This window comes from Eutrema salsugineum, unplaced genomic scaffold (assembly GCF_000478725.1).
Source record: "Eutrema salsugineum unplaced genomic scaffold, Eutsalg1_0 scaffold_2, whole genome shotgun sequence".
Classification (NCBI taxonomy): Eukaryota; Viridiplantae; Streptophyta; class Magnoliopsida; order Brassicales; family Brassicaceae; genus Eutrema; species Eutrema salsugineum.
The window spans coordinates 11,627,545-11,650,847 of record NW_006256829.1 but is presented as its reverse complement, the minus strand read 5'-3'; the positions used below and the strand labels follow the sequence as shown (position 1 = coordinate 11,650,847).

Here is a 23,303-nt window from a genome sequence, read left to right as displayed (position 1 = left end):
GAAGAAAAGGAAACTGAATTTCTACAATTGAATCTATTTGATCCATACAATTGTGGAGAACGACAGTTTCTGATTCATCCCTTACATTTTCAGAAGGAAGTTTTTCTTTTTCATTAGCTACTACAATAAAAGTGATAGATAGTTGTTTTGTGTTGACCGTGTGACGAGGAAACAAAAAGAAAGAAAAGCTGAGGGACAAGTAAAACCGGTAAGAACCATCACCGAGACAACCTTAAAACCTTGAACAAAACGCAGCCAGACCGAGTGCAAGGGGACCTTTGTGTAGTAGAACACTTCATTTCTGGCTTTGAACATAGACTTCATCAAATGCTCAGAGATTGAGAAGAAAGAGTTTCAATCTTGTCATGTAGCGTCACGACAAGATGATGCGCATCGTCAAGTAGCTTCCAGACATCAAGCTGACCAGCCATGCTATTACACTCCTCCACAATCTCATCCATACTACTGTATTTCTGTATGATCAGTTTCCTACGTAGCACTAACGCAGCGATCGCATAGAGCAACAGATCATCTGTTGGAGGCGCTTGCTGCCTGATTCTGCTCCACGGCGATTTCCCGACACCAGCTCTAATGGCAGCTTGATCAGCCCACATCACTTCCCAGAGACAAAGCGTCTGTTCAAAACTCAACTCCCTCCGAAACATCACTAAAACCATCCTGTAAACGAAGCTACAATCCTCAGCTTGGAGATTCTCCAAGTGTTTGTAAAGCTGAGAGTCTTTGGATTTGATGATCTTTGACACGATACCAAGCTGTCTCTGGATCCCTGCTTCGTCTAGCCTGAAGTTATGCCGTGCTTTCTTCATGAAACCAACAAAGCACCAGAAAGCCTCGTGATCTTCCGAGATCACAGCGAGGATAGGTGATAGAAGATCGCTCATTCCTTGGCAGTAGCCTATCTCAGGATCATAGAGAGCATAAGCTTCAAGAATCGCAACGAGCCGTGCGGCGTGGTAAAGCCTGCAGCTTTCCAAGTGTTCGTAGTCTTTTAAACCAACAGACTCAGCTAAACAGCGAGCTTTGCTTTCTGTGATTGCAGTCGAAGATGGAGAGTAAGTTGCCCAGTCTGAATCCGCGCGTATAGCATCAAGACGGATGATACGTTGCCACGTAGAAAAATCTTCGTGTACAGCAATATCTACTTTGATCTCAGAAGCAGCTACAGGAGAAGAACTATTCTCTTCAGAGTGACTATTATTGTTATCCTCCTTCGGTTTTTTTTCATCGCTGTATACAAAAGATGGAAGTAGCTGAACATCTTCATTGTCTTCACAAGAATCTGTATCAGAAGAATCAGTGTTCACAACAGAGACCACATCTTGAGCTGTCATTTGTCCGGACATCTTATAATCATCCATAAATCGAACACATTGATCGTTTGTCTCCTCAGAAGGAAGTTCCTCCTCCTCCTCCTCAAGATTATTGGTACTTCCATTACCACGCTTGAGAAGCATCTGGCATCGTCTCTGTAGTTTTTCGTACTCTTTCCTACATTCAGAGATCCCAACAATGAAATATTTGTCAACATATACAAACATTGTATGTATCAAAGTATCTAGATCTTTTTCTAACCTTTTTTGAGTTTTAACAGCTTCTCTTTCTTCACTAGTACTGTTCAAATCATAGCTGCAACACATAAAATCAGAGAAAAACAAGTTGAGAATCCAACAGAGTGAAAAAAAAAAACAAGAACAAGAAGAAACACTCACACTCCGAGTAAGAAGAGCCACACTTCTGCACGAATACTTGGATCAGCTCCCTACAGAACCATCATCAAAGCATTATCAGAACCGTAAAGACAAAAGCAAGAATCAAGACATATATATATGGTTCCTTGTTCAAAAGACTCACTCTGCTTCTAACTTTCTTCAGGAACCCAACGCCTCCATCACGGAGTTTGCCCTCCGGTGTAAATAAACTCCTCCACTGATGCGGCGTCAAAGCCCATTTCCTTTTCCGGCGAGACCACGGTGATTTCCGCCGGCTACTACACAAGAAAAAAACCAAGTCAAAATTAGAAGATCCCACACGCTAAATTCCGAACAGATATAGTAAACTTTTTGATCGGACCGAGCTGTGAAGATTTAAATTCGAGCTCAAAACAGAATCTTAAGATCCCATCTACATATTTCCAAATCTAAGAGCTTTAGAGGTCAGGGGAGGACACTCACCGATCGGAAGAAGTAACTGAAGATAGAGACGAAGGATTAGCCACAAAAAGAACCGAACGGAGATGGATCCACGAAGAAGAAGAGGAAGAGGAAGAAGAAGACGAAGAAGAAGAAGAATTAGATGAAGGAGGTGAAGAAGAAGAAGAAGATGATGATGGCAACGAAGTAGAAGACGGTAACGGAGAAGAAGAAGAAGAATTTCCTGAAGACGTTGAAGTATAGCTTCGCCGTAACGCCTTCATCTGATTCTCTTACAAAACTTAAATCTAATCAGACAAAAACCCCAAAGTCTCCGTCTTGCATCAGAGATCTACACAAATCGTCACTTAGATCAACGCCATTCTTCCGTATAGAGTATCGGCGCCGGAGAATTACTCCGCCGGTGACTAAAGCAGATAAGAACGCCGCCGTCTGAGAAACGGCAGCGGAAATCCGGCATGAGAGAGTAAGAAATTGACCGATTTGCCCCCACGATCTGTCTCTATCACTCTCTCTCTCTCTGTCTCACTGTAAATCCTCAAGCGTTTTCTTCAGCACGCCGAAACTGAACAAAATGGAGAAGAAGAAGAAAGAAGAAAGAAGAGAAAAAAAAATGTTAAAGCATCCAACAACTGAAGCCCCTCTTAACCACTTTGCTCTTTCTTTTTCAGCTATCGTCTCTTTTTTTTTGTAATTGTAACTTTAGGCGCGTGGACTTGCGCTTGCTGCTTAATAACTTCACGCGCTTTGGTAGGTGAATTTAGTGATGATAACACGGCGTCGTTTCTTTTTATTAGTCTTCGTTTGTGGAGTTTTACGCGATGAACAAAAATATCAAAATCGGATGTGGCCAAAGAAAAGATGACACGTGTGACGAGTCGAGTAACAGTTAAAAAGTCAAAAGCTATGGATTTTCATTGCGTCTCGCAACTTTACCGCGGCTTTTAAGGAACATAATCATATGATTAATTTTGTAGATTTTCAAGTTAAAAAATTAGCTATGCTAAAAAACAAATCTAATCATAGAATGTTGACCTAATGGACCTACTTCTACTCAATGGTAATCTTAAGATTAGCACCATGGCTATAGATCTAGTTGTTTGTATACAAAATACTCTATTTTAGAATAGTTTTTGTTTGGTAAGATATTGAAAAGTACTAACATATATAGTCAAAAGATTATGTAAGTTGATTTATATATTTTCCGATGTGATACTTTAGATAGCAGAACAACAAAAGTTCATTCGACAATCTTCATCTACATTAATGCAAACCAATTTGACATGATTAGTGTATAATGGTTGGTTTAGAGTGAAATGAAAACCATATTATTAAGATTAAGATTGGATCATATAGTAAAATATCAAGCGTCCATGTATAAGAATGTCTAATGTTATAACTCGATAGTTGAATTACAGAAAAGAATTATCCAAGATTTATTTTCTTATATCGTCTCTTGATTAACATGGTAGCAGAGTACATTACTTAGGTAGTTAGGTTGGTCACTACATCGGCTACTTTTTACTCTCGTATACCTTAAGAAAATTATTGTGGAGAAAATGGTCAGTTAAACAAATCACGTTTGCCTAAGTGAAATACTAAGATAAGGTTAACCAAACAAGAAAAAGGTTTATGGATTAGGAAACGTATTTATCTTATCAGATAAAACGGACCAAGTTAAAAGCCGATTGGTAATCATATCTGTAAACCGAGTCAAGTCAGACATTGAACTAAGCCAAATTAAAACTGCAGAGACTATAAATTTTAGGACAGTTATAAACAAAGACTGAGATTAATAGGATTAAGCAATATGTTTTTATTGTTTATTTTGATCACTTGTGAGTTGTGACTAGTGCGTCGTTAAAGTGTAACGGAATAAAGAGAAAATAACTATCCCTTTCTTTTTTTTTGACTGACATAAAGCCGAAGATATGTTATTAAATTAAATGTAGCCGCGTATGTCATTAACCAAAAAAGGAATATAGTTGGTATTAAATTGCAAAGCATATGGAAAAGGATTATTCCAATAATGTGCTACTAGTAGTATTTTATTTAAATTATTATGAAATATACTTGCATGTTCTTGGAACTATAATTGTTTTAAATGATATTGCGATTAACAAAGAAGAGAAGTTAATGAGGATATTTGAATGAGGAGTTTAAGTTCGTTGGATAGAGAAGACTGCAAAGACTAGTAGCCAAGTTGTAGGTATAAAATAACATTATTATTTTCTAGGGACAAACATTTGGTTGCTTGAAAGATAAGTTATGTCTTTGTAAATACAGAAATTGCAATGACAAGTTTGGCCACTACGGATCAATCGATAACTTTGTTTTTGTTTCCCTCATAACAATGCTGATAATGTCTATCGTCCTAAAATATGAGTATATATTATGGTTTGAATCTGCTATTCCCGCTGCAAACATTCAACACATATGTCTGAATCTAAGATTTAGTGATTACATACAACGTACATGACGAAATTAGTCTGCTTTACTAATGGCCGTTCTATTTTTGAAGCAAACAAGTAGAGATACAGATTAAATTTCTTTAATCATACCACTATTTTTTTAACGGACCAAACCATTTTTTCTTATATTTTTGAGTCCTACCACTACAAACCAAACTTATGTATAGTAAAAAAACGATTTTATCCACAAACGCATTATTTCGTCCGTTACAACCATTCAGTCATATAAACAAATCTATCGAACAATATCGATCGACCATTCATTGTGGATCATAAGTAATATTTAAGTTGCTAAAAGTATTACATAGTGATAGTGTTATATAAAATCAATGAGACTTTTACTCTCAAACGATCTTTTATAGTGAGTAAATTCTATCCATCTTTGTAGATTTGGTTTTGAGTAAAATCATATAAAAACACGAGATTTTGATATTATGCTCTACAAATATGCATAGAAAACCAAGTAGCTCTTGGTATAGTGTCGTATCAGGTTCCTCTCAAAAACATTGGTCCCGGCAAAGGAGACTATAGGCCTTAGCCAAAACTTTATTTACAAATAGAAATGTAATAAAATATATAGGCATAAAAGCTTCTGGAACCAAAAAAAATGAATGCAAGACCTCCAATATAAACTGTAGAACCAATAACATTTTCACCCTCTTGCAGTAAGCAGTATGTATTTGGAGCTATAAGCAAATCAACTAGAGTATAACGGAACGCTAATATAGTCTTTATCATATATTTTTTCACTATTAGTTATGAAATTATACATTGTTAAAATTCCGATCACATTGAGAGCTAGCTAAGGGAAATTTCAGAAACTACTGGTGTTCTTTGACAATCTGTGCATATAGATATAGAGAGAGAATAAATGCTTAAATTCACATCGTTCTCATTTGTGGTCTATGTGTATAAACTCCCTCTCTTATCCTTATCATCTTGTCTGAAAAATGTTTTGAATCATCGACCTTGGTGATTCTTCAGCTGCATATTCCAACTGAAGCTGTTCATCATTTGTCAGTCTCCATCCCATTGCGCCCAAATTATCCTCAACATGTCTAACCGACTTTATCCCCGGAATTGGCACTGTCCCTTTGCATATACACCAGTTTATTGCAACCTCCAAAAAATAAAACAGATAACAAACTCATTCTTCAAAGTGTCAAATTTCTTCTTCCCAAGAATCTTATGAAGTAAAACAAGTACCTGAGGCATAGTCTTTCCTCGTTTTTTTGCTATCTCACTCAGTGCTAAGAGCAGAGGCTCTAATCCAGGAAGAATTTGTCGAAACAGCAATGATCTGTTGAAAAGGTGTTTAAGAACAGTTACAAACTGTTGTTTTATCAATCTTTTGAGCAATCGGATAAGGTTAGAAAATACTTAACCGAGGACCAGTGGGAAGTTTTGAAGAGGAATATTTTCCGGTTAGCATTCCTAGACCAAGAGGACTATAAGAGATCAAACGAATCCCAAGCTCGTCGCATACGCTCTTGATCTCTTGTTGCTCTTTTCCCATGCTTAGCAACGAGAACTGCACCTGAGCAGAACATAAAGGAATCCCTCGGGTTTTGAGGTAATCATGAATCTTCACAAGTTGCTTAGGTCCATAGTTACTGACACCAACAGCTCGAACTAGCCCCTGAGAACAATGAAACCTCTTCATCAATTTTGCAAAGGGCTTAACGGTGACAATTGTTATTCAGTAGATGTTCAAAGCAACCTTCTCGTACATTGCCACTAGACCATCCCAAAGAACAAGCTCTTGTAGAGGCGCGTAGTTTGCGGTAGACCAGTGAAGCTGTCCGATCCCAAGCTGGTCTATCTGAAGCCGGTATAAAGAAGCTCTGATACAAGAAAAGAGCAATCGATAATCACATCAATGTCCAACAAACCAGAAGTAGAAAGATAGACAGAGACAAAATCAAGACCTGCAAGCATTCACAAACTGTCCTGAAGTTAACCGCCATGGATAAGCTGCAAACTTTGTAGCTATCACAACTCCATTTTGTTTCCCATTCAAGGCTGACATTCGCAACCAGAAATCATCAGCTTAAGCACAATTAACTAGTTGCATCACCAAACACAAACAGTTACATATCAAACAGCTCCAAAATGTAATTTGAAACCAATTCAGAGGTAAAATTACTAAATTTATCCTAATGAATCAGAAAGACAGAAACTTTAGACCAGGAAAACCCACAACGAACACAGTTAACTACTTAACTAAGCCCATGATTGGGGGAAATCAAAGAGAGACAGACCTGGAGATTCTTTGATGAATTTCCCCAAAAGTCTCTCGCTTTGGCCATTAAGCCTACCAGTGCCATAAGAATCAGCAGTGTCGAACAGATTGATTCCGTTTTGCAAAGCCAATTCGAAAGCTTGTTGAAGCTGATCGTCCATGGAAGTCTGGTAACCCCAAAGAAGCTGATTGCCCCAAGCCCATGTACCAAAACCCATCGGAGAAACACTCAGAGGCCCCATTTTGACCTAATACATCGGTCATCAATCCAATTACTATCGAAAAGAGAAGCCATTGATTATCGTTATGTATGTATCGGCGTGTGTACCTTTTGCCATGGCCAGAAAAGAGGGAGCTTGGGGGGCTTAAAGGTGGTTATGTTTGAAGGATTGCCCGAGCAGTTTATGCTGGTGAGGGTCTTTGTGGTGGACAATGTGAACGCCATTGAAAAGGATTCTAAGTGTCAGAGAGTGGAGAAGAAGGCTCTGAAGCCTCCTCTCTCATTATGTGGCCCAAAAAAAATAGGATATATCTTTTGTGATAACTCTCTACGCTTTGTCGACCCAAAAAAAAAAAAAAGAAATCTCTACGCTTTACGTTTTGTAATTTTTATTTTGACATTTATAGGGGGATTTTTTTTTGTCGACGACATTTATAGGTAATCTATTCTAGTTTTGTTTTGTTTTACATATGTTCAGTTTAATTTCAATCATTTTAGTACCTACATATATTGCATGCATCTCATAAATAGTACGTGGTACCTACAATTTAGTGCAGGAATCATAATCCAAATATTTATAGACCTTAACGAATACTTAAACTACAAACCACATAACATAATAAAGATCTTCTGATAAGCTCCTAAACAAAATGAACCAAATATTTATAGATCTTTTGATAAGTTCCATGATAACCCCTTATGTATGTCTAATATAATGTCTCATACATCTGTTATTTTAGGAGGTATCTTCAAAGGCTAACAAAGTAGTCTATACTCTCTCCGTTTTATTTATAAGCTGTTTTAGAATGTTTTTTTTGTTTCATAATTTTATGCAACTTTTATTTTTATTGGATATTGTGTAGCCAATTATATTATATAATTTTATTATAATTAATTAAACTGATAATAATTTATAGTATATTGAATGATATTTTTTAAAAAAAAGTAAATATCTTAATAATCGTGTTTTTAGCTAAATCAGCTTATAAAAAGAAACGAAAGGAATATATGATAAAATAAGATTTATCAATACCCTAACTAAAAAAAGAAAACTGTTGATAAAGCGGAAATCTTGTGCAAATCTTTAGAAAAATATTTTATAAAAAAATGGTATACAAGTACATCACAAAATGTATATATACGTAATACGGTGTTAATATTAAACGGTTTCAAGTGAACACGTATCCTAGAAGGCTAGTAGCCAATCATAGTTAAAACTACAATATATAAAAAATATTTAAATTCTAGTTCAGTAGCTAATTGGATGAATTCTCAATGAATAAAGTATGAAGTATCACGAATTAGTTACGATAGAGAGAAGTCAAAATACATGTTTTATATGAGTTATATAGTTCCACAACAGAACTATAAAATGAAATATGGCACGGTACTCTGATCAAAAGACCAAAGCGAATAACAAATAAGGCATATAGAATATGCCTAATCGACGTCGTTAAATTGTTGGCATCAACTTCACCGACGTGTCGATTGTTTTTACTAATACTTTAATATTTTCTTTATAGACTTTAACGCTTAGTCAAATAATTGTTAACAAAAACAGAAGGATATGAACACATTAAAAATTAGTGTAGAGGTTTTACATGACGATCTAATGCGTGCCTTGATAAGTTGCTCATGTCATCCACATTACAAACGACACCAATATTTAAACTAGGTTTAGGTTTCACATTCAGAAACTGTGAATTATTAATATATAAAGAGATTTATATTGGCGAGACGATGTAACGAAATAGGAAATGTTGTGCGCTTATTATTCTCAGAGTAGTTGAAACTTGAAAGCTTAGATTATATGTGTGGAGAGCCTCTCTTTTGGACAAACATACGCATGCAATTAAATAATCAATTGACATAGATTTAACTTTAAATGTTTAAATGATCGTTTGAGCCACTCGAAAGACAAGTGTTTTTGACATGTGGGATATGGCCCATAAAACTCGAGGATGCTTTGGTCATACACTAATAGCTACAGAACGAATATGATTCGACTTTTCTATTATTTTTCCGGTTTCAAATAAATGTGTTATTATAACAAAAAAGCACACTGAATTTGTATTAGAATTGTAGAGGTAGGTGTTCTGTTGATTCTGTTTGGTTTGCAAAAAGTAATAGAATTAGTCGTATTTAATTTGGCTTCGAATAGGGATCGCTTCTTTCTTATGTTCAAATAAGTATATGAATTAGCAATTTAGCAACAACAAAAAAGTATATGAATTAGCATCGCAAAAATGTATAGTATATTTTTGTACAGTCTAAATGATTATCTATTAAAAATTATGAGAAGATTTACATAAACGATTTTACAACAGATAATTTTGTTTTGCTTCTAAATAATCTGTGATATATAGTGCTATCTGCAGCATGCTCTCTACTTACACGGAAATTTTATATAAAATCGTCTTCATTAATTTACATTCTCCTAAAATCAAACTTTAGTCTTTCTTATAATTAAATTATATAAAAGCACTAATAAACTATTGGTTAACCATTGAACCGTGAAAGCTTCTATTGAATATACTTAGCATAATAATCAGTGCTGGCTTAAAACATGTGCTGGCGATTCAAAATCAGTCGATCCCATGGAGTTTTTCGAAATTCCCTATAAGATTTTACCAAATTTTTTTAAGGATTTAAGAAATTTCTTAAGGATCTATGTATACTGAATATGTATATATATATATATATATATTTTTTTTTTGCACGATGTCCCAAATTTTCTTTTGAGCCGGGCCTGGCTAAGATTTATAGAAAAATTATCAGGAAAATAGTTTAATGTTCAACCGTTTCGTTTATAATTTAGTGAACATTTGGTTTATAATGAATATCGGTTAAGTTAATTAGTTCCTTCTTTTTTTTATGAGATTCTCTATTCAAACGTCAGCTCCTAATTTAGAGTAAACTAGTCATTATATAATCTTAAATATAACGGCACTTGGTTCTCCTTTAAAAAATGCCTTTAACTCTGCCTTTCTCGGGCATGTATCGACTCTTTGACAAAAAGTCGTCGTTCGCTTTTATATCAAGAAAAAATAAAAACTCAACTTCGAATTAACAAAAGAGCACATGATTCCAACTTTGTTGGTAATCCAACGGTCAATAGTCACCCGTTTCGTCTTTTGATATATCGTGCCGACATGATGGTTGGTCCGCAAACTTTGGAACCTATTTACTTCATTCAATATAAAACTTTTAATAGAAACAAAAAAAACCAAACTAACCCGAACGGACGTGAACAAACCGAGCTCAATCTTAAATTTTGGTTTAATCAAAATTCTCACTCTGGTGTAACAAAATTTGAACCATGTTACGAAGTAATACGAACACTTAACTGAACCAAACCTGGTTCGAGTTTTTTTGTTTGTTTGTCGCCGGTTCGAGCTTTTAAAAAACCATAGATTAATCGGATAAAGAACAAAGAAGTAAGAAACACGTGTCATCTAGTTACTGGACATATGATTGATCGGCGCCGTTATAGGCGCCCGAGGAGGCGTTAGATCCGCTTACTCGGCAAAGGGCATGTTTGTCATTTAGCGTTGACGCGTTAGCGACATCTAAATTATGCTGACGTGGAAATCACAACAATTTTAGGTATAGTTCTTAGGCCCAATTTTAGCCACTAAGCTTCAAAATTTTCCATCAAGATGGAATTTGAATTTTTCACGAGCATGTTCCAATGAATAATGCCTTCCACCTCGCAAATTCAAACCTCAAGCCACAAATTTACAAAACGTTGGAATCATTTTAATATTTTCGTTAACCAAATTTCAGTTTTGTGTCTATTCATTAAAGATTTATATACAAGCCTCTTCCACAAGTGCTAGAAAAAAATTATAATGGAGTAGCACTTAAAGTCAATAAATAGTTTGTGTGTGTGCCCGCGCGTAGCACCCAATTAATTTGTTTCTAAATCCTGTATATATTGTCTTAATTTTATATAGGTTTATAAGTCTAATTTATACCTATCTTATAGCTAGCTGTTGAAGTTAAATATTGTTAGATATTACTCCCTCTGTTTCACAAAGAGTGTCGTTTTAAAGTTTTATTTTTGTTTCACAAAAATGTCCTTTTATATTTTCAATGCAGAATTTTAAACAATATTCCAGTTTTAACCCTATTGATTTAATGTATTAATTAGAGAAAAAAAGTTATTTAATGCATTAATAAAAGGTAAAGTAGTATTTTTAATAGTTTTTTTAATAAGTGTAAAAAATGTCAGAATAACACTCTTTGTGAAACGGAGGGAGTAGCATATTGCTATTCAATACTTTCGAATTAATGTGATCAATGAGCATATTGTGGAAACGGAATAACGGATCGTATACCTAACCAACGTTAGGTATTTTTGAATTTTATATGTTCTTTCTTAAATCCCATATGACTTCTTAAATTTATATACATCAAGTCAAATATATTATACAAAAACTTACCTATTACGTACGTATTACTATAATTAAAAATAATCCCGTAAGGCCAGGGTGATGTAATTTCCCATGAACCTCTTGGAAAGACGAAAACGAATGTAAATAGATCATCGTAATTATTTAAAACGAATAAATCATTTATCTCAACGATTAGCGGATGGTTGTACATGTTTGACCTTTTGATCGTGTATATCCATTTACCATTTGTCACGGTGGCCATACATGAACTAGAGGTGTCAAATTGGGCTCTGACCCGCGGGTTCGGCCCAAGTAAAACCGTAGCGGTGTGGGCTTGGACACCATAAAATTTGTCCAAATAAAAAGTGGGTTTTGCGATCCAAATCCGCGTGGACGTTGAGCTTTTGCGGGTCGGGTCAAAGCGGATCCGCGGGTTTGCGGGCCAACCCGCAAAATTTGATGTTTTCTTGTAAACTTCGAAAAGTGAAGTATTTTGTCATTTTTGATTAATAGATTTCGAAGTAGTAGTTTTATAGAGTGAATCGAAGCCTAGTGGAATCATACTTCAGCTATTGGGCTTTGTGATAGCTTTATTTCAATGAGATCAAAGAATCATCAAACTAGTATATGTTTTATATTCGATTCGATTCAGATTCTGTGATTGGATTTTTGAATTTGAGAGAAAATCTGGTCATTGTCTTCAGCTAAAAACAAGTAATTTTTTTTAGAGTTTTAATTAATTTCAGTTTAGTGTCATAAGTTTGCTTGTTTTTTGTTGGTTTTGTTCATCGACTATATCACGGACGTGGTTTTATTTTGTCTGCAGCGATGCAAAGGTAATTTAGAATCGCTTAAATCTTGAATTGACAATAAATAGTTTTGCTTGAAAATCACATTTGTTTGTACGCTAGACTAACAAATAAGCTTTGTTCATATTTTTTATTATTTATTTTATATGTGAATGTCTTGTTGCTTGTATCTTGATGGTTATTTAGCTTAAATTACCAGTTTTTATGTGTATCATTATTTGTAATTCATTTATTTGCTTTTCAAAATTAAGTGTCTATTTTTACCGTTAAATTGATTTTTCAAATCTTATGGTATCCTAGGGTTAGGAGTTTTGTATAAGAGGTTTATCGAATTCATTTGTTTGTTCATCGAATTTACTTAGACAAGAATTTTCTTTAGTTTTGTTTCTTATGCATATTGTAATTCAGTTACGAGGAAAATTTTATTCTCCTCTAGCAAATTTTCTGGTACTATAAATCTAAATGTCATAAAAACTTTAAGATGAAGAAGAAAGTATGAATCCGCAGGCCAGCCCGCAAAACCGCAGAATATAGGCGGGTCGGGCTTGGACACATCAATATGGGACCGCAGCTTATGATGGGCCAATCCGCCAGATCCGGAAAAAAATTAAACCCGCATCGAATCGGGCTATTTGAACGCGGGTTGGCCCGTTTGACATCTCTAACATGAACAATGACTAGTGAAATTACTTCAATCTCTATTCCGATTCTTTTACCTGAAAAAAAGTTTTAGAAAAATACCACAATTACATTTTTTTTAATATATATATATATATATATATAATTTTATTCATTATTAGCCGAGTCGTTGGCTTTTTGAAGTTTGAAAGGGGCCTTGGGCCACCTGATCAAAGTAAAGCAGCAACCAATTTTGATTATTACGTTTTAATCTTTGCTTAGAAGGTAATAATGTAAAAAAAATTGTTATCCACACCCTAGATGTCTACAAAGATGAAAAAAAAATTCGATCGAGGTTGAGGTTGGACATTTGCTGTCTATCATAAGAAACACCTTTTATAAATAATTATATATATATATATTAGATATATCTATCTTTCAATTACTTTTACAAAAAATAAATTTTTTTGTCAACAACATGCATGTGAATGTGGGGTGTAATTAAAAAAAAAAAAATAATACCTAGTTACATAACTGCATCAGCCAAAAGATACAATGATAATTGGTTGCCAAGAAAATTGATTTCATTTACTTGTTTTTGAATAATTAATAAGTTAACTATGCTATTGCCAAGAAAAGATTGATAACCAATCTAGTTTAGCTTTATGTGTGTAATTTTAATATATTTTACCTAAATATTTACATAAAATGAATATAAATCAATCCAAAAAATGAAAAGAAATCAACTAAACCCGTTTTAATTATCATAAAAATCAGATTTAGAATATTAACTTAACGTTTCTAATGAATTTATTTATAGCATCTTTTAAATACAATCTAAAAATAAAATAAAATAAAACTTCCATCATCATAATCAGATAATAAATTATTTTTTCTAAAATGCTATTTAGTTTTTTTCTATACAGGTCACAAACCCTTATGTGTCAAGAATAAATAAGAAACGGACAAAATATTCTGTTTTTCTCCAAGATATATCTCTTTCTATTAGATTGAAAAACATAAAAATTATTTTGACATACAACAAACTAAAATATTTAACAAGCCTCCTTAGTCGGTAAACCCTAACCCCTCCTAACCACGCTGCAATCTTTACCACGTCAATTCCAGCTCATTGATTAATTTTAAAAAACAAAAACAAAGATTAAATAGGAGAAAAAGCCTTCGCAGGGTGCGCGTGAAGCGAAACCCTAAACCAGAGTATATATACACGCGTATATCTCTATTTCCAAATCCTCTCAACCTCCTCAAAACACACAAAAAAAAACCCTTTTTTCTTTTATAAACATATATGTATGCTTAGCCTATCATGAGCAACATCCCCAGATCTCTCACCGACTCATCTCTTTCTATATTTCTTCTCATTATTTCTTCTGCTGTCGATCCTTGGCCCTTCTCTATCGCCGTCTTCTAACATCAACCTCGCCGAAAAACCTCCAAAACCCGTCGCTTACTACTTCTTTTCTCATTCTTCGATCGTTTTACTCAATCTTCGTGGTTCTCGATAGGTTTTTCGGTAAGAAAGATTCGATCTTTTTTGATGGGTTTTGAAGAACAAGAACAGAAACAGAGCCCAAAACAGAGCAAGCAGATGGTGTTCAAGTTTCACTTTCACGTTCCGCATCTCCACCTACTCCACCATCATAACCATCATCATCATGTTCCTAAAGGCTGTGTTGCGATCATGGTGGGACACGAAGGAGATGAAGAAGGTCTACATAGATTCGTGGTTCCGTTGATGTTCTTGAGTCATCCTCTGTTTTTGGGACTCTTGAAAGAAGCTGAAGAGGAGTACGGATTCAAACACTCCGGTCCGATTACGATTCCTTGCCGTGTCGACGAGTTTAAGCATGTTCAGGAGATTATCGACGAGGAGACTCGTTGCCGTCACGGTCACGGTAACGGACACAGCAGCCATAACCACCACCACAAGCTCCACAACAACCATCTGCGATGTTTTTGAAGATCTGTAATTGGATTTGTTGGTTTGGTTTGGTTTGACATATAATTGGTATTGGTTTGATTGGTTTGGATTGACTAATTCTCTTTTGGGATTGTTATAGTTTGCTTAAGTTTCGTTTTTTAGTTAGTGATGATGATGATGAAAAATACAGAGAGCAATGAATGTGAATGATTCTTCTTTATCTTTTACGAATGTAATCGTGAGGAATAAGGAATTTTCCAATTTGTGGTTGGAACAACGTATTATTTGGAATTATTTTAATTGAAAGGTGTGAATAATTTTCTTTCTTTCTTTATTTAATTGATTTGAACGCGTTTGGCAATGGACCATGTTACTTTTGTTGTTCTTTTGCTTCGAGAAATTGCTTTCCTCGTTAGGATTACAGCCACCACGCCAAGTGTCTCGAATATATTCTACTATTTTTTTTTCGAAAGTTAAAAATTCAACGTATCTTAGAATTAGCAAAAAAGCAATATTGGTATCTTGACTTTGATTGAGATCTTGACAAATTATATCGACCTTAATTAGTATATCTTATTTTGTCAACTTATTAGTGCATTTAACACGGCCAATTTAGTACAATATATACAATTAACTACTTAAATATGTAAAGAATTGGTTTCGATATATACTAAAATACCGTCGTATCTAAACAGATCTATACAGACATATCTATAATCCAGCCTATAATTTTCTATCGTAGATTGGAAATTTCCGAGATTTTCTCACTAAGAATATTGGAAAACTAGAGAGATACATATGTTCACATAATGACTTGTTGAGTTGGTTTAGCCGTGCAAACCAAGAAAGCATGGATCCAAACCCGAATCGACTGTTGGGCTTCAGGACAATACAAAACTAAAATGATATATACACACGACAATTATTTTATTTTTATTTATTTTCCAGAGAAATTCCAGCGAGTGACGTTCCCAATTCCAACGCAAGTGTTTCCATTCCGTCGGCGAAATCACGATCTACATTTCCGGTAAGTGATTACGTTCCTCTTGGCCACAACATTGTTAGTTCTTCTTCTTTACTTGATCCTTATTTTTTTGTTGTGAAAATCATATTCATAAAACCTTGAAAAAACCCTAGCCTGACTTGTCTCAATGTGGTTTAGTTTCTATTTCTCAACACTAAAGGTGATTTTTGATATTTAGAGTTGTCAGTTTTGTTATGCATAGTTAATTACGTTGGTCGCAAGCTATGTATTGGTAATACTTACGCCTCCAAATCGTGTCTCTCTGAATCTTGCGTTTCCGTTTCTGTTATGCAGAGTAATTTGTCTACAGAAGAATTTAACACATGGTTGGAAGAGCGGAAGCGAAACAGGCTCGTTGCAAAGGTTTGAGTCTGAGATCGAAGGAAGATAGGATAAGCCAGTTACCTGATCCTTTGATCTGTCAAATACTGTCTTGTCTTCACACAAAAGATGCTGTTAAGACAAGCATTTTGTCCACCAGATGGAAGACTCTTTGGCTTTGGGTTCCTGTTTTGGTCTTAGACTCCCACAATTTCACAAGTTTAGATCACTTTGTGAGTTTTGGTGACAAATACTTCGATTCTAGTAGGGTTTCATACATACGCGAACTCAACTTATATATTCTTGATGGATTTGAAGACGGTGATATCTCTTATCTCAAGTCATGGATTAATGCTGCGGTCGAGCGTAAGATCCAACATATAGATGTTCTTTGTCCTGCTGTTAATTATCATTATGAGATGCCCTTAAGCCTTTATACCTGTAAGACACTGGTACTCTTGAAACTTCAATGGGTGATATTGGCTGATGCAGAGGTTTTCTCCTTACCTTGTCTGAAGACTATGCATTTAGATTTTCTTATTTATCACAATGAGGCCACTTTCGAGAAACTTGTCTCATGCTGCCCTGTCTTGGAAGAGTTAAAGATTTCCGTAGCTAGGAATGATTCAGAAGTCATACGGGTGCACTCTCGGTCACTGAAGAGGCTCACTTTCATACGACTTGCCGCGTCTTACCAGTTTGATTCTGTTTTTGGAGCTGTGATTGATGCTCCTCTACTACGCTTTTTAAGCGTCTTTGATAATGTATCAAAAATTGTAGTTAACAATTTGGACTCTTGTGCCAAGTTAGATATTTCTCTCAACTTTGATGTGATGCCTTTTAATGAAGCAAGTGTTTTAGCGTGGAGAAGTCGCATCCGCAGTTTCCTGCCAGGGATCTCTAGGGTTAGGGAAATGGCGATAGATGCGGACACTTTCAAGGTATACATGAATGTGTATTGGACACATTTGCACATTTTTTCTTCAATGTAAAAGTTTCCAACCCCACAAATGCTTTGCTTTCTGTTTTGGTTTCAGGTTATTCATGACTATTCCAAATTAGAACCGCTTCCTCAATTTCGTTACATGTCCCGACTGTGTGCTTCTCTCTGTGTATCCGATTTGGAATGTTTACCAACGTTTCTTGAGAGCTTCCCGAACTTGAAATCCTTCACTCTGGTGATGATCTGCTCAATCCAATGATTTGTTTCTTTTTTCCATCTATATGTATTTTTCTGTGTATTTACTTATCGTGTTTTAATCCTCTCTCTTCCCTCAGAGATTGAAGGATCATGAAGAAATGCCTTCTGAGGAGATGAATCAAATCAGTTATTCATCTGTTCCTGCCTGTCTTTTGTCGTCGCTTGAGTTTGTTCATTTCCTGTCCCCAATCTCAGGATATGCTGCAGAAATGAAGCTGGTAAGGTACTTCCTTGAGAATTCAGCACTCCTCAAGATACTCACTGTTAGTGTGAACTCTGATTCAATAGACTATGAAATCTTCAAAGAACTTCTCAAAATCCCAAGACGCTCTACAACGTGCCAAGTCGTCGCGTCATCTGATTGGTAAAGCATAGAGAGAACATGTGAAGAATGTCTTTTTGATTAGACGCCAGTTTGATATAAGAAGCTTTCTTGCCACACAAGAAATGCAGGTTTTTAGGCTATTTCGTATGTAAGCTCATAGATAGGATTCAACATCTTGATACTCATTTTGAGTACTTTGTACAAGGTTCTTGCTCTAATTTTTGTTACATATACCAAGAATCTACTCTATAGCACTTTTGAAGTTGGATTGAGTTTTCATATTTGGCTTTTTCTTTTTGTCTGAACATCTGATTTAGTATATATTCTTTATCGACATTGTCAATTTAGGCCCATACAGAAATCAGTTTTAGCCCAAATTGAGTTTCCATGTTCATTAATTGCATGGCATTTGTGTAACAACACAACACACTATTATATTTCACACACACAGAAGAATCCCTCAAAGTTCCGGCGAGTGATTCCCAATTCCCGTCGGTGAAATCACTCTCTACAGTTCCGGCAAGTAATCACATTCCGTTGCGTTCTTCTTCTTATCTTATTAGTTATTTTCACAAACCCCTAACCTAATAAAGCGTCGCATGTACAATGTACTGATATCGATCTCTGTTTTAATTCTTCCGTCGAATGTTGATGTTTAGCTTGGACTAGGTTGTGTGTCCGTATTTCATATATTTCATTGAAAAGTAGATGACTGATTCTGTAACTTTCAATTATTTATTTGTTTTTCTGAAAACTTGGATGATGCAGATTAACTTGTGTGAAGAAAAGCAAATATGGTGGGTCAAAAGAAAAAAACCAAAACTTGTGGCAAAGGGTCACAAGAAGACATGATAAGCAAGTTACCTGATGCTTTGATAGCTGAGATACTCTATCATCTTCCCACAAAGGATGCTGTAATAACAAGCGTTTTGTCCACAAGATGGAGGAGTCTCTGGCAATGTGTTCCTGGATTAGACTTAGAATCTCACGCATTCTCGAATTCTGATGCGTTTGTGAGTTTTGCTGAGATGTTTCGGGAGTCATTAGTGATACGCAAACTCCGGTTAAGAATTCATTATGGGGATTCTGATGGTAATATGCCCTCCCTCAGCTCATGGATTGATTCTTTAACTATGCGTCTATGCGTAAGATTCAGCATCTCGATTATGATGCCTGTTATTGCAAGAGTGCGAGCATATTTACCTGCAAGACGCTGGTATACTTACGACTCCGCAAGTGGTTCACCTCGGTTAATGCAAAGTTTGTTTCTTTACCTTGCCTAAAGGTCATGCATTTAGAATTTATTTTGCATCTCAATGGGGCGGTTTTGGAGAAACTTATCTCAGGATCTCCAGTTTTGAAGGATCTCCTCAATTACTTCTCTATAGCTGTACATATCGTTTATTGATATCTTTTGTAATTAGGCATTTAAGAGCGTAGCTTCCGACTTGTACTTGTATATATTTCTGCCTCCATGGCTTGTCAATACAAAACAACTTTCAGTCTCTTTCTGTTCATGTTTCCTACTGTTGTTTTGTTTCTCGTCTTGCAGGAATTGATTAAGGAGCGTTCCATGTATTATGAGATCATAGAACCAAAGGTGATGTTTTCAACAGTGCCTGGGTGTTTGGTATCATCGCTCAGGTTTGTGGAATTGAGACGTTCGATCTCAGGGTATGAAGTAGAAATGGAGTTAGTAAGATACTTCCTGAAGCACTCAAGAATCCTGGAGAAATTAAGGCTTGATATTTACTATACGAAAATGGCAAAATGTGCCTTCCTTACCGAACTCGTTGCAATGCCAAGAAGCTCTAGCGCTTGTCAAGTCATTGTTCTCTAATTACTAAAAAGATGTTGAACGTTTCGTTTTCCAGGTTTTTTTTGGGTTGTTCAAATAATTGATTTAATACTTTTGAGCCACAAGCAAAATTTTGCAGTTAACTCTTTGGTATGTCTCATTCAAGGACTAAGTAGGTCTTTATATGTGTGAAAGGTTGACTAAGCAAATTAAAATGTCTAAAGACAAACAATCAATGAAAACATCTGTTTTTAGTTAAGATGGAAGCTTCTAGTAGCTTATGTGATGTTTGTTCTCTTGCTGTATGATCACATCAATGACAGTTTGATATGTTCGGATTGCTTCGGACTAGTAATGTACGAAGTCTAGTTTAAAATCAGATTAAATATTTTTACCGATAGATCCAAAAAAGAGTGAATCCAAACTGAGATTATTTTTTTTTATATAAAAGTGAAAGTGAGACTAAATTAGTAAATTACTATTTTAAATTTTTAAGTGAAAGTGAGATTAAGTTATTAACTCAGAAATCGTTTTTGCCATATACTATGTATCAGTTTTAATAATATAGATAATACCTCAACTGAAAATCGGCGTCGTTTTATAGAATCGTGAACATATTTTTTTTTGCCATATTATAGAATAGATAATACCTCGACTGAAAACCGGCGTCGTTTTCATAGAATAGATAATACCTCAACTGAAAACCGGCGTCGTTTCTAGAATCGCAAACACAATATATATCATACAATAGGAGAGATAAACGGCACATTTTGCTTAAAACCCTAAAAAAAGCTAGAGAGAAGAAAGCATGACCGTGGAGAAAGACAAAAAGATCTTATCCTGTTGTGATAATTAAATTCCATTCCGGTGCGTTCCTCCTCTTCTTCTTCTTCTCCTACTGTTCCTTGATTTTAGACATCTTCACAACCCTTGAAATACCATAAACCTAACAAGCATTTGATTTCTCAGTGTTTTCTCGCTCTGTTAAGGTACCTTTTTAGGGTAGAATTTTGAGTTTATACGTATCTATGTCCGAACTTTCTACATATCCAGATTATTTTGATAGTGTATCCGAATTTCTTATTTCATTCGTCATTAGTCCGTCGTTTTGCAACTTTCAATATCTCTTAAACTTGATGATGATGCAGATTTGTTGTGTGAAGAAAAACAAAAAAATGGTGGGTCGAAAGAAGAAAACCAAAACTTGTGACAAGGGGTCACAAGAAGACATGATAAGCAAGTTACCAGATCCTTTGATATCTGAGATACTCTATCATCTTCCCACAAAGGATGCTGTAAGCACAAGCGTTTTATCAACCAAATGGAGAAATCATTGGCAATGTGTTCCTGGATTAGACTTGGACTCCCGTGCATTCTCGAATTTGGATGCCTTTATGAGATTTGTTGGAGGGTTTCTGGAGTCATCAATGATACGCAAACTCCGGTTAAGTAATCATTTTCCTGATAGTATCACCTTTCTCACCTTGTGGTTTGATGTTTTGACTGCACAGCGTAGGATCCAGCATCTCGATCTTGATTTTGCAATCTATAATTATTACGATAATGTGATACCCCAGAGCATTTATACCTGCGAGTCATTGGTACACTTACGACTCTGTCGGGCCGTCTTGGCTATCACCGAGTTTATTTTCTTACCTTGCCTGAAGATCATGCATTTAGATTGTTGCTGGTATAGCAAAGAGGCCACTTCCTCTTTGGAGAAACTTATCTCAGCATCTCCAGTTATGGAAGATTTAACCATCTTCAATATGTATGAGCATCGTGAAAAGGTTATACAAGTGCGCTCTAACACTCTAAAGAGAATTCACATAGATCACAGTATCCAAGTGGTGATTGATGCTCCTCTACTCCAGTGTTTGAATGCTAAATTCACTAAATCCGATCTTGACATGTTGCCAACCATTCTTGAGAGCTGCCCAAAACTAGAATCTCTTATATTGGTAATGAGTAGCTTTATAACCACCCTCTGATTTATGCATATTGTTTGTGAAAAAGAAAAAAAGAAGCTTAATTAACGTATCTCCCCACTCAATTTTGTTTCTTCTTCTCTTTGCAGGAATTGGTGAAGGACCCCAGTCGTAAGAAGAACACAGAAGCAAAGGTGATGTTTTCAACGGTGCCTCCTCAGTGTTTGGTATCATCGCTCAAGTATGTGGAATTGAAACGTTTGATCCCAAGGTATGAAGGAGAAATAGAGCTAGTAAGATACTTGCTGAAGAACTCAACAATCCTAGAGACACTAAAGCTTGAAAAAAAGGCAATGCGTGCTTTCATCAAAGAAGTCGTTGCAATGCCAAGATGCTCCAGCGCTTGTAAAGTCCTTGTTCTCTAATTTCTTCATTTCGTTTGAGGCTTTTTTGGGACGTAAAATTGGATAGTTTTAGGAGCCTATTATTAGGTTCTGAGGCACAAGAAAAATATTGCAGTTAAGGCTTTTTTATATATGTTACTTGGTGATTGCTGCTCATGTAATAATCAACAATTTTATTTTGAATTTGAAAAACATTTCCCCAAATTATTCAAGCATTAATTTTTTGTGACTTGTGAATCAAAGGAAGGTTGTTGATAAACAAGTGAAGCAATGAAATTAATCTCTTTTTATGTTCTTTTGTGCTCGCTGCTTTATTTTGTTTGTTAAAAACGTCATAATTCATTAACTGGAACTGAGATATAGTCATCGAGTGCAAACAGGAATCAAAAGAAATATTTATCAGATGTAAATATGTGATTATCGTGGTTTTTAACTTAAAACCAATTGACAATAAAATAGATCGAATTATATAATTTCACACAATTTTCAACTATCTATGTAAGACTTTCGCTAACAACATAGCTAATTATCGAAATTATGGATGAGATAAACAAACAAAAAAAAAACGATTTCAGAATATACAAGTGAAAACCCAGAAACATTTACTGGTTTAAAGTTTGAAAATTATCTTTCACTCAAAGGGGAATTTTGATGAGGTTAGTCGCAATTTTATGATGTTTGAACTGCCTTTGCATCCAAAGATAATTAGTTGTCTCCGTATTTGATCCGAAACCGGATTATTTGCCTTCTCTAATACTTTCAATTTATTTTTCTTAAAATTTGGTGATACAGATTACTTGTGTGACAAGAAAAAACAGTGATGGTTAGAAAAAAAAATACACGGTCAGAGGAAGACAGAACAAGCCAATTACCTCATGTTTTTGATAGCTGAGACACGTAGTCATCTTTCTACCAAGGATTAATGGGCTGACTTATATGTATAACTAAACGCAATAGGCCCGAAATGACTATAAACACAATCGTCACGCTCACCAGTACAAACAAGGTTACCAAAAGTCCAAAACCAGTCTTTAGTTTTTAAGCATATTCGTCTCTTGTGCCTCAAGCATATTCGTCTCTTGTGCCTCAAGTAATCATCATCGTTTGATTTCATGCGTTTGAGCTAGGTTTTTGGGGGATTCACGTGATCAAGTCTGATATACTATTTTAGGGCTTTTTTTTTAACTCAGTTTGCGAGAAATCGGATTACGTTGGTCGCAAGTCGCAAGCTATGTCTCCGTAAATACCTAGCTAGGCCTCCAAATCGTCTCTCTCAAACTTGCAATATTCAACGTCTTTTTTTTCTTTTTCTTTGCAGAATCTGAAAACAAATGTCTCGTCGTTCCAAAGGGTTGAGTCAGAGGTTGAAGGAAGATAGGATAAGCCAGTTACCTGATCCATTGATATGTCACATACTTTCTCACATTTCCAC

At 35.4% G+C, this 23,303-nt stretch overlaps 6 protein-coding genes across 7 annotated transcripts; 4 read left to right on the top strand and 2 right to left on the bottom strand.

Moving 5' to 3' along the window:
* Positions 1–50: 50 nt before the first annotated feature.
* Positions 51–2,817, bottom strand: LOC18016477 (GTPase-activating protein GYP7). 2 transcript variants are annotated; one of them, XM_006401626.2, is made up of 5 exons: positions 2,193–2,817; positions 1,873–2,008; positions 1,731–1,780; positions 1,594–1,647; positions 51–1,509 (listed from the first exon to the last, which is right to left on the bottom strand). In XM_006401626.2, the coding sequence occupies exons 1-5, from the start codon at positions 2,432–2,434 to the stop codon at positions 324–326; spliced, it is 1,668 nt and encodes a 555-aa protein (XP_006401689.1). In that variant the 5' UTR covers positions 2,435–2,817; the 3' UTR covers positions 51–323. The 2 variants fall into 2 exon arrangements, with proteins under 2 accessions (XP_006401689.1, XP_006401688.1); XM_006401625.2 differs by having other exon boundaries at positions 1,873–2,005.
* A 2,553-nt stretch (positions 2,818–5,370) lies between these two features.
* Positions 5,371–7,436, bottom strand: LOC18016476 (pyridoxal reductase, chloroplastic). Its single transcript, XM_006401624.2, has 7 exons — positions 7,213–7,436; positions 6,904–7,132; positions 6,571–6,664; positions 6,363–6,486; positions 6,028–6,281; positions 5,849–5,942; positions 5,371–5,762 (listed from the first exon to the last, which is right to left on the bottom strand). The coding sequence occupies exons 1-7, from the start codon at positions 7,327–7,329 to the stop codon at positions 5,577–5,579; spliced, it is 1,098 nt and encodes a 365-aa protein (XP_006401687.1). The 5' UTR covers positions 7,330–7,436; the 3' UTR covers positions 5,371–5,576.
* Positions 7,437–14,168: 6,732 nt separating this feature from the next.
* On the top strand, positions 14,169–15,195 carry LOC18016475 (auxin-responsive protein SAUR32). Its single transcript, XM_006401623.2, has one exon. The coding sequence runs from the start codon at positions 14,487–14,489 to the stop codon at positions 14,907–14,909; it is 423 nt and encodes a 140-aa protein (XP_006401686.1). The 5' UTR covers positions 14,169–14,486; the 3' UTR covers positions 14,910–15,195.
* A 1,022-nt stretch (positions 15,196–16,217) lies between these two features.
* On the top strand, positions 16,218–17,784 carry LOC18016474 (putative FBD-associated F-box protein At5g53635). Its single transcript, XM_024155454.1, has 3 exons — positions 16,218–17,156; positions 17,253–17,412; positions 17,522–17,784. The coding sequence occupies exons 1-3, from the start codon at positions 16,218–16,220 to the stop codon at positions 17,782–17,784; spliced, it is 1,362 nt and encodes a 453-aa protein (XP_024011222.1).
* Positions 17,785–18,535: 751 nt separating this feature from the next.
* On the top strand, positions 18,536–19,581 carry LOC18016473 (F-box/FBD/LRR-repeat protein At1g51370). Its single transcript, XM_024155453.1, is given in 3 exon segments — positions 18,536–18,874; positions 18,877–19,131; positions 19,294–19,581. Coding segments are annotated over 3 exon segments (882 nt in total).
* A 777-nt stretch (positions 19,582–20,358) lies between these two features.
* LOC18016472 (F-box/FBD/LRR-repeat protein At1g51370) lies at positions 20,359–21,897 on the top strand. Its single transcript, XM_006401620.2, has 3 exons — positions 20,359–20,406; positions 20,688–21,500; positions 21,617–21,897. The coding sequence occupies exons 2-3, from the start codon at positions 20,715–20,717 to the stop codon at positions 21,890–21,892; spliced, it is 1,062 nt and encodes a 353-aa protein (XP_006401683.1). The 5' UTR covers positions 20,359–20,406; positions 20,688–20,714; the 3' UTR covers positions 21,893–21,897.
* The last annotated feature ends 1,406 nt before the right edge of the window (positions 21,898–23,303 follow it).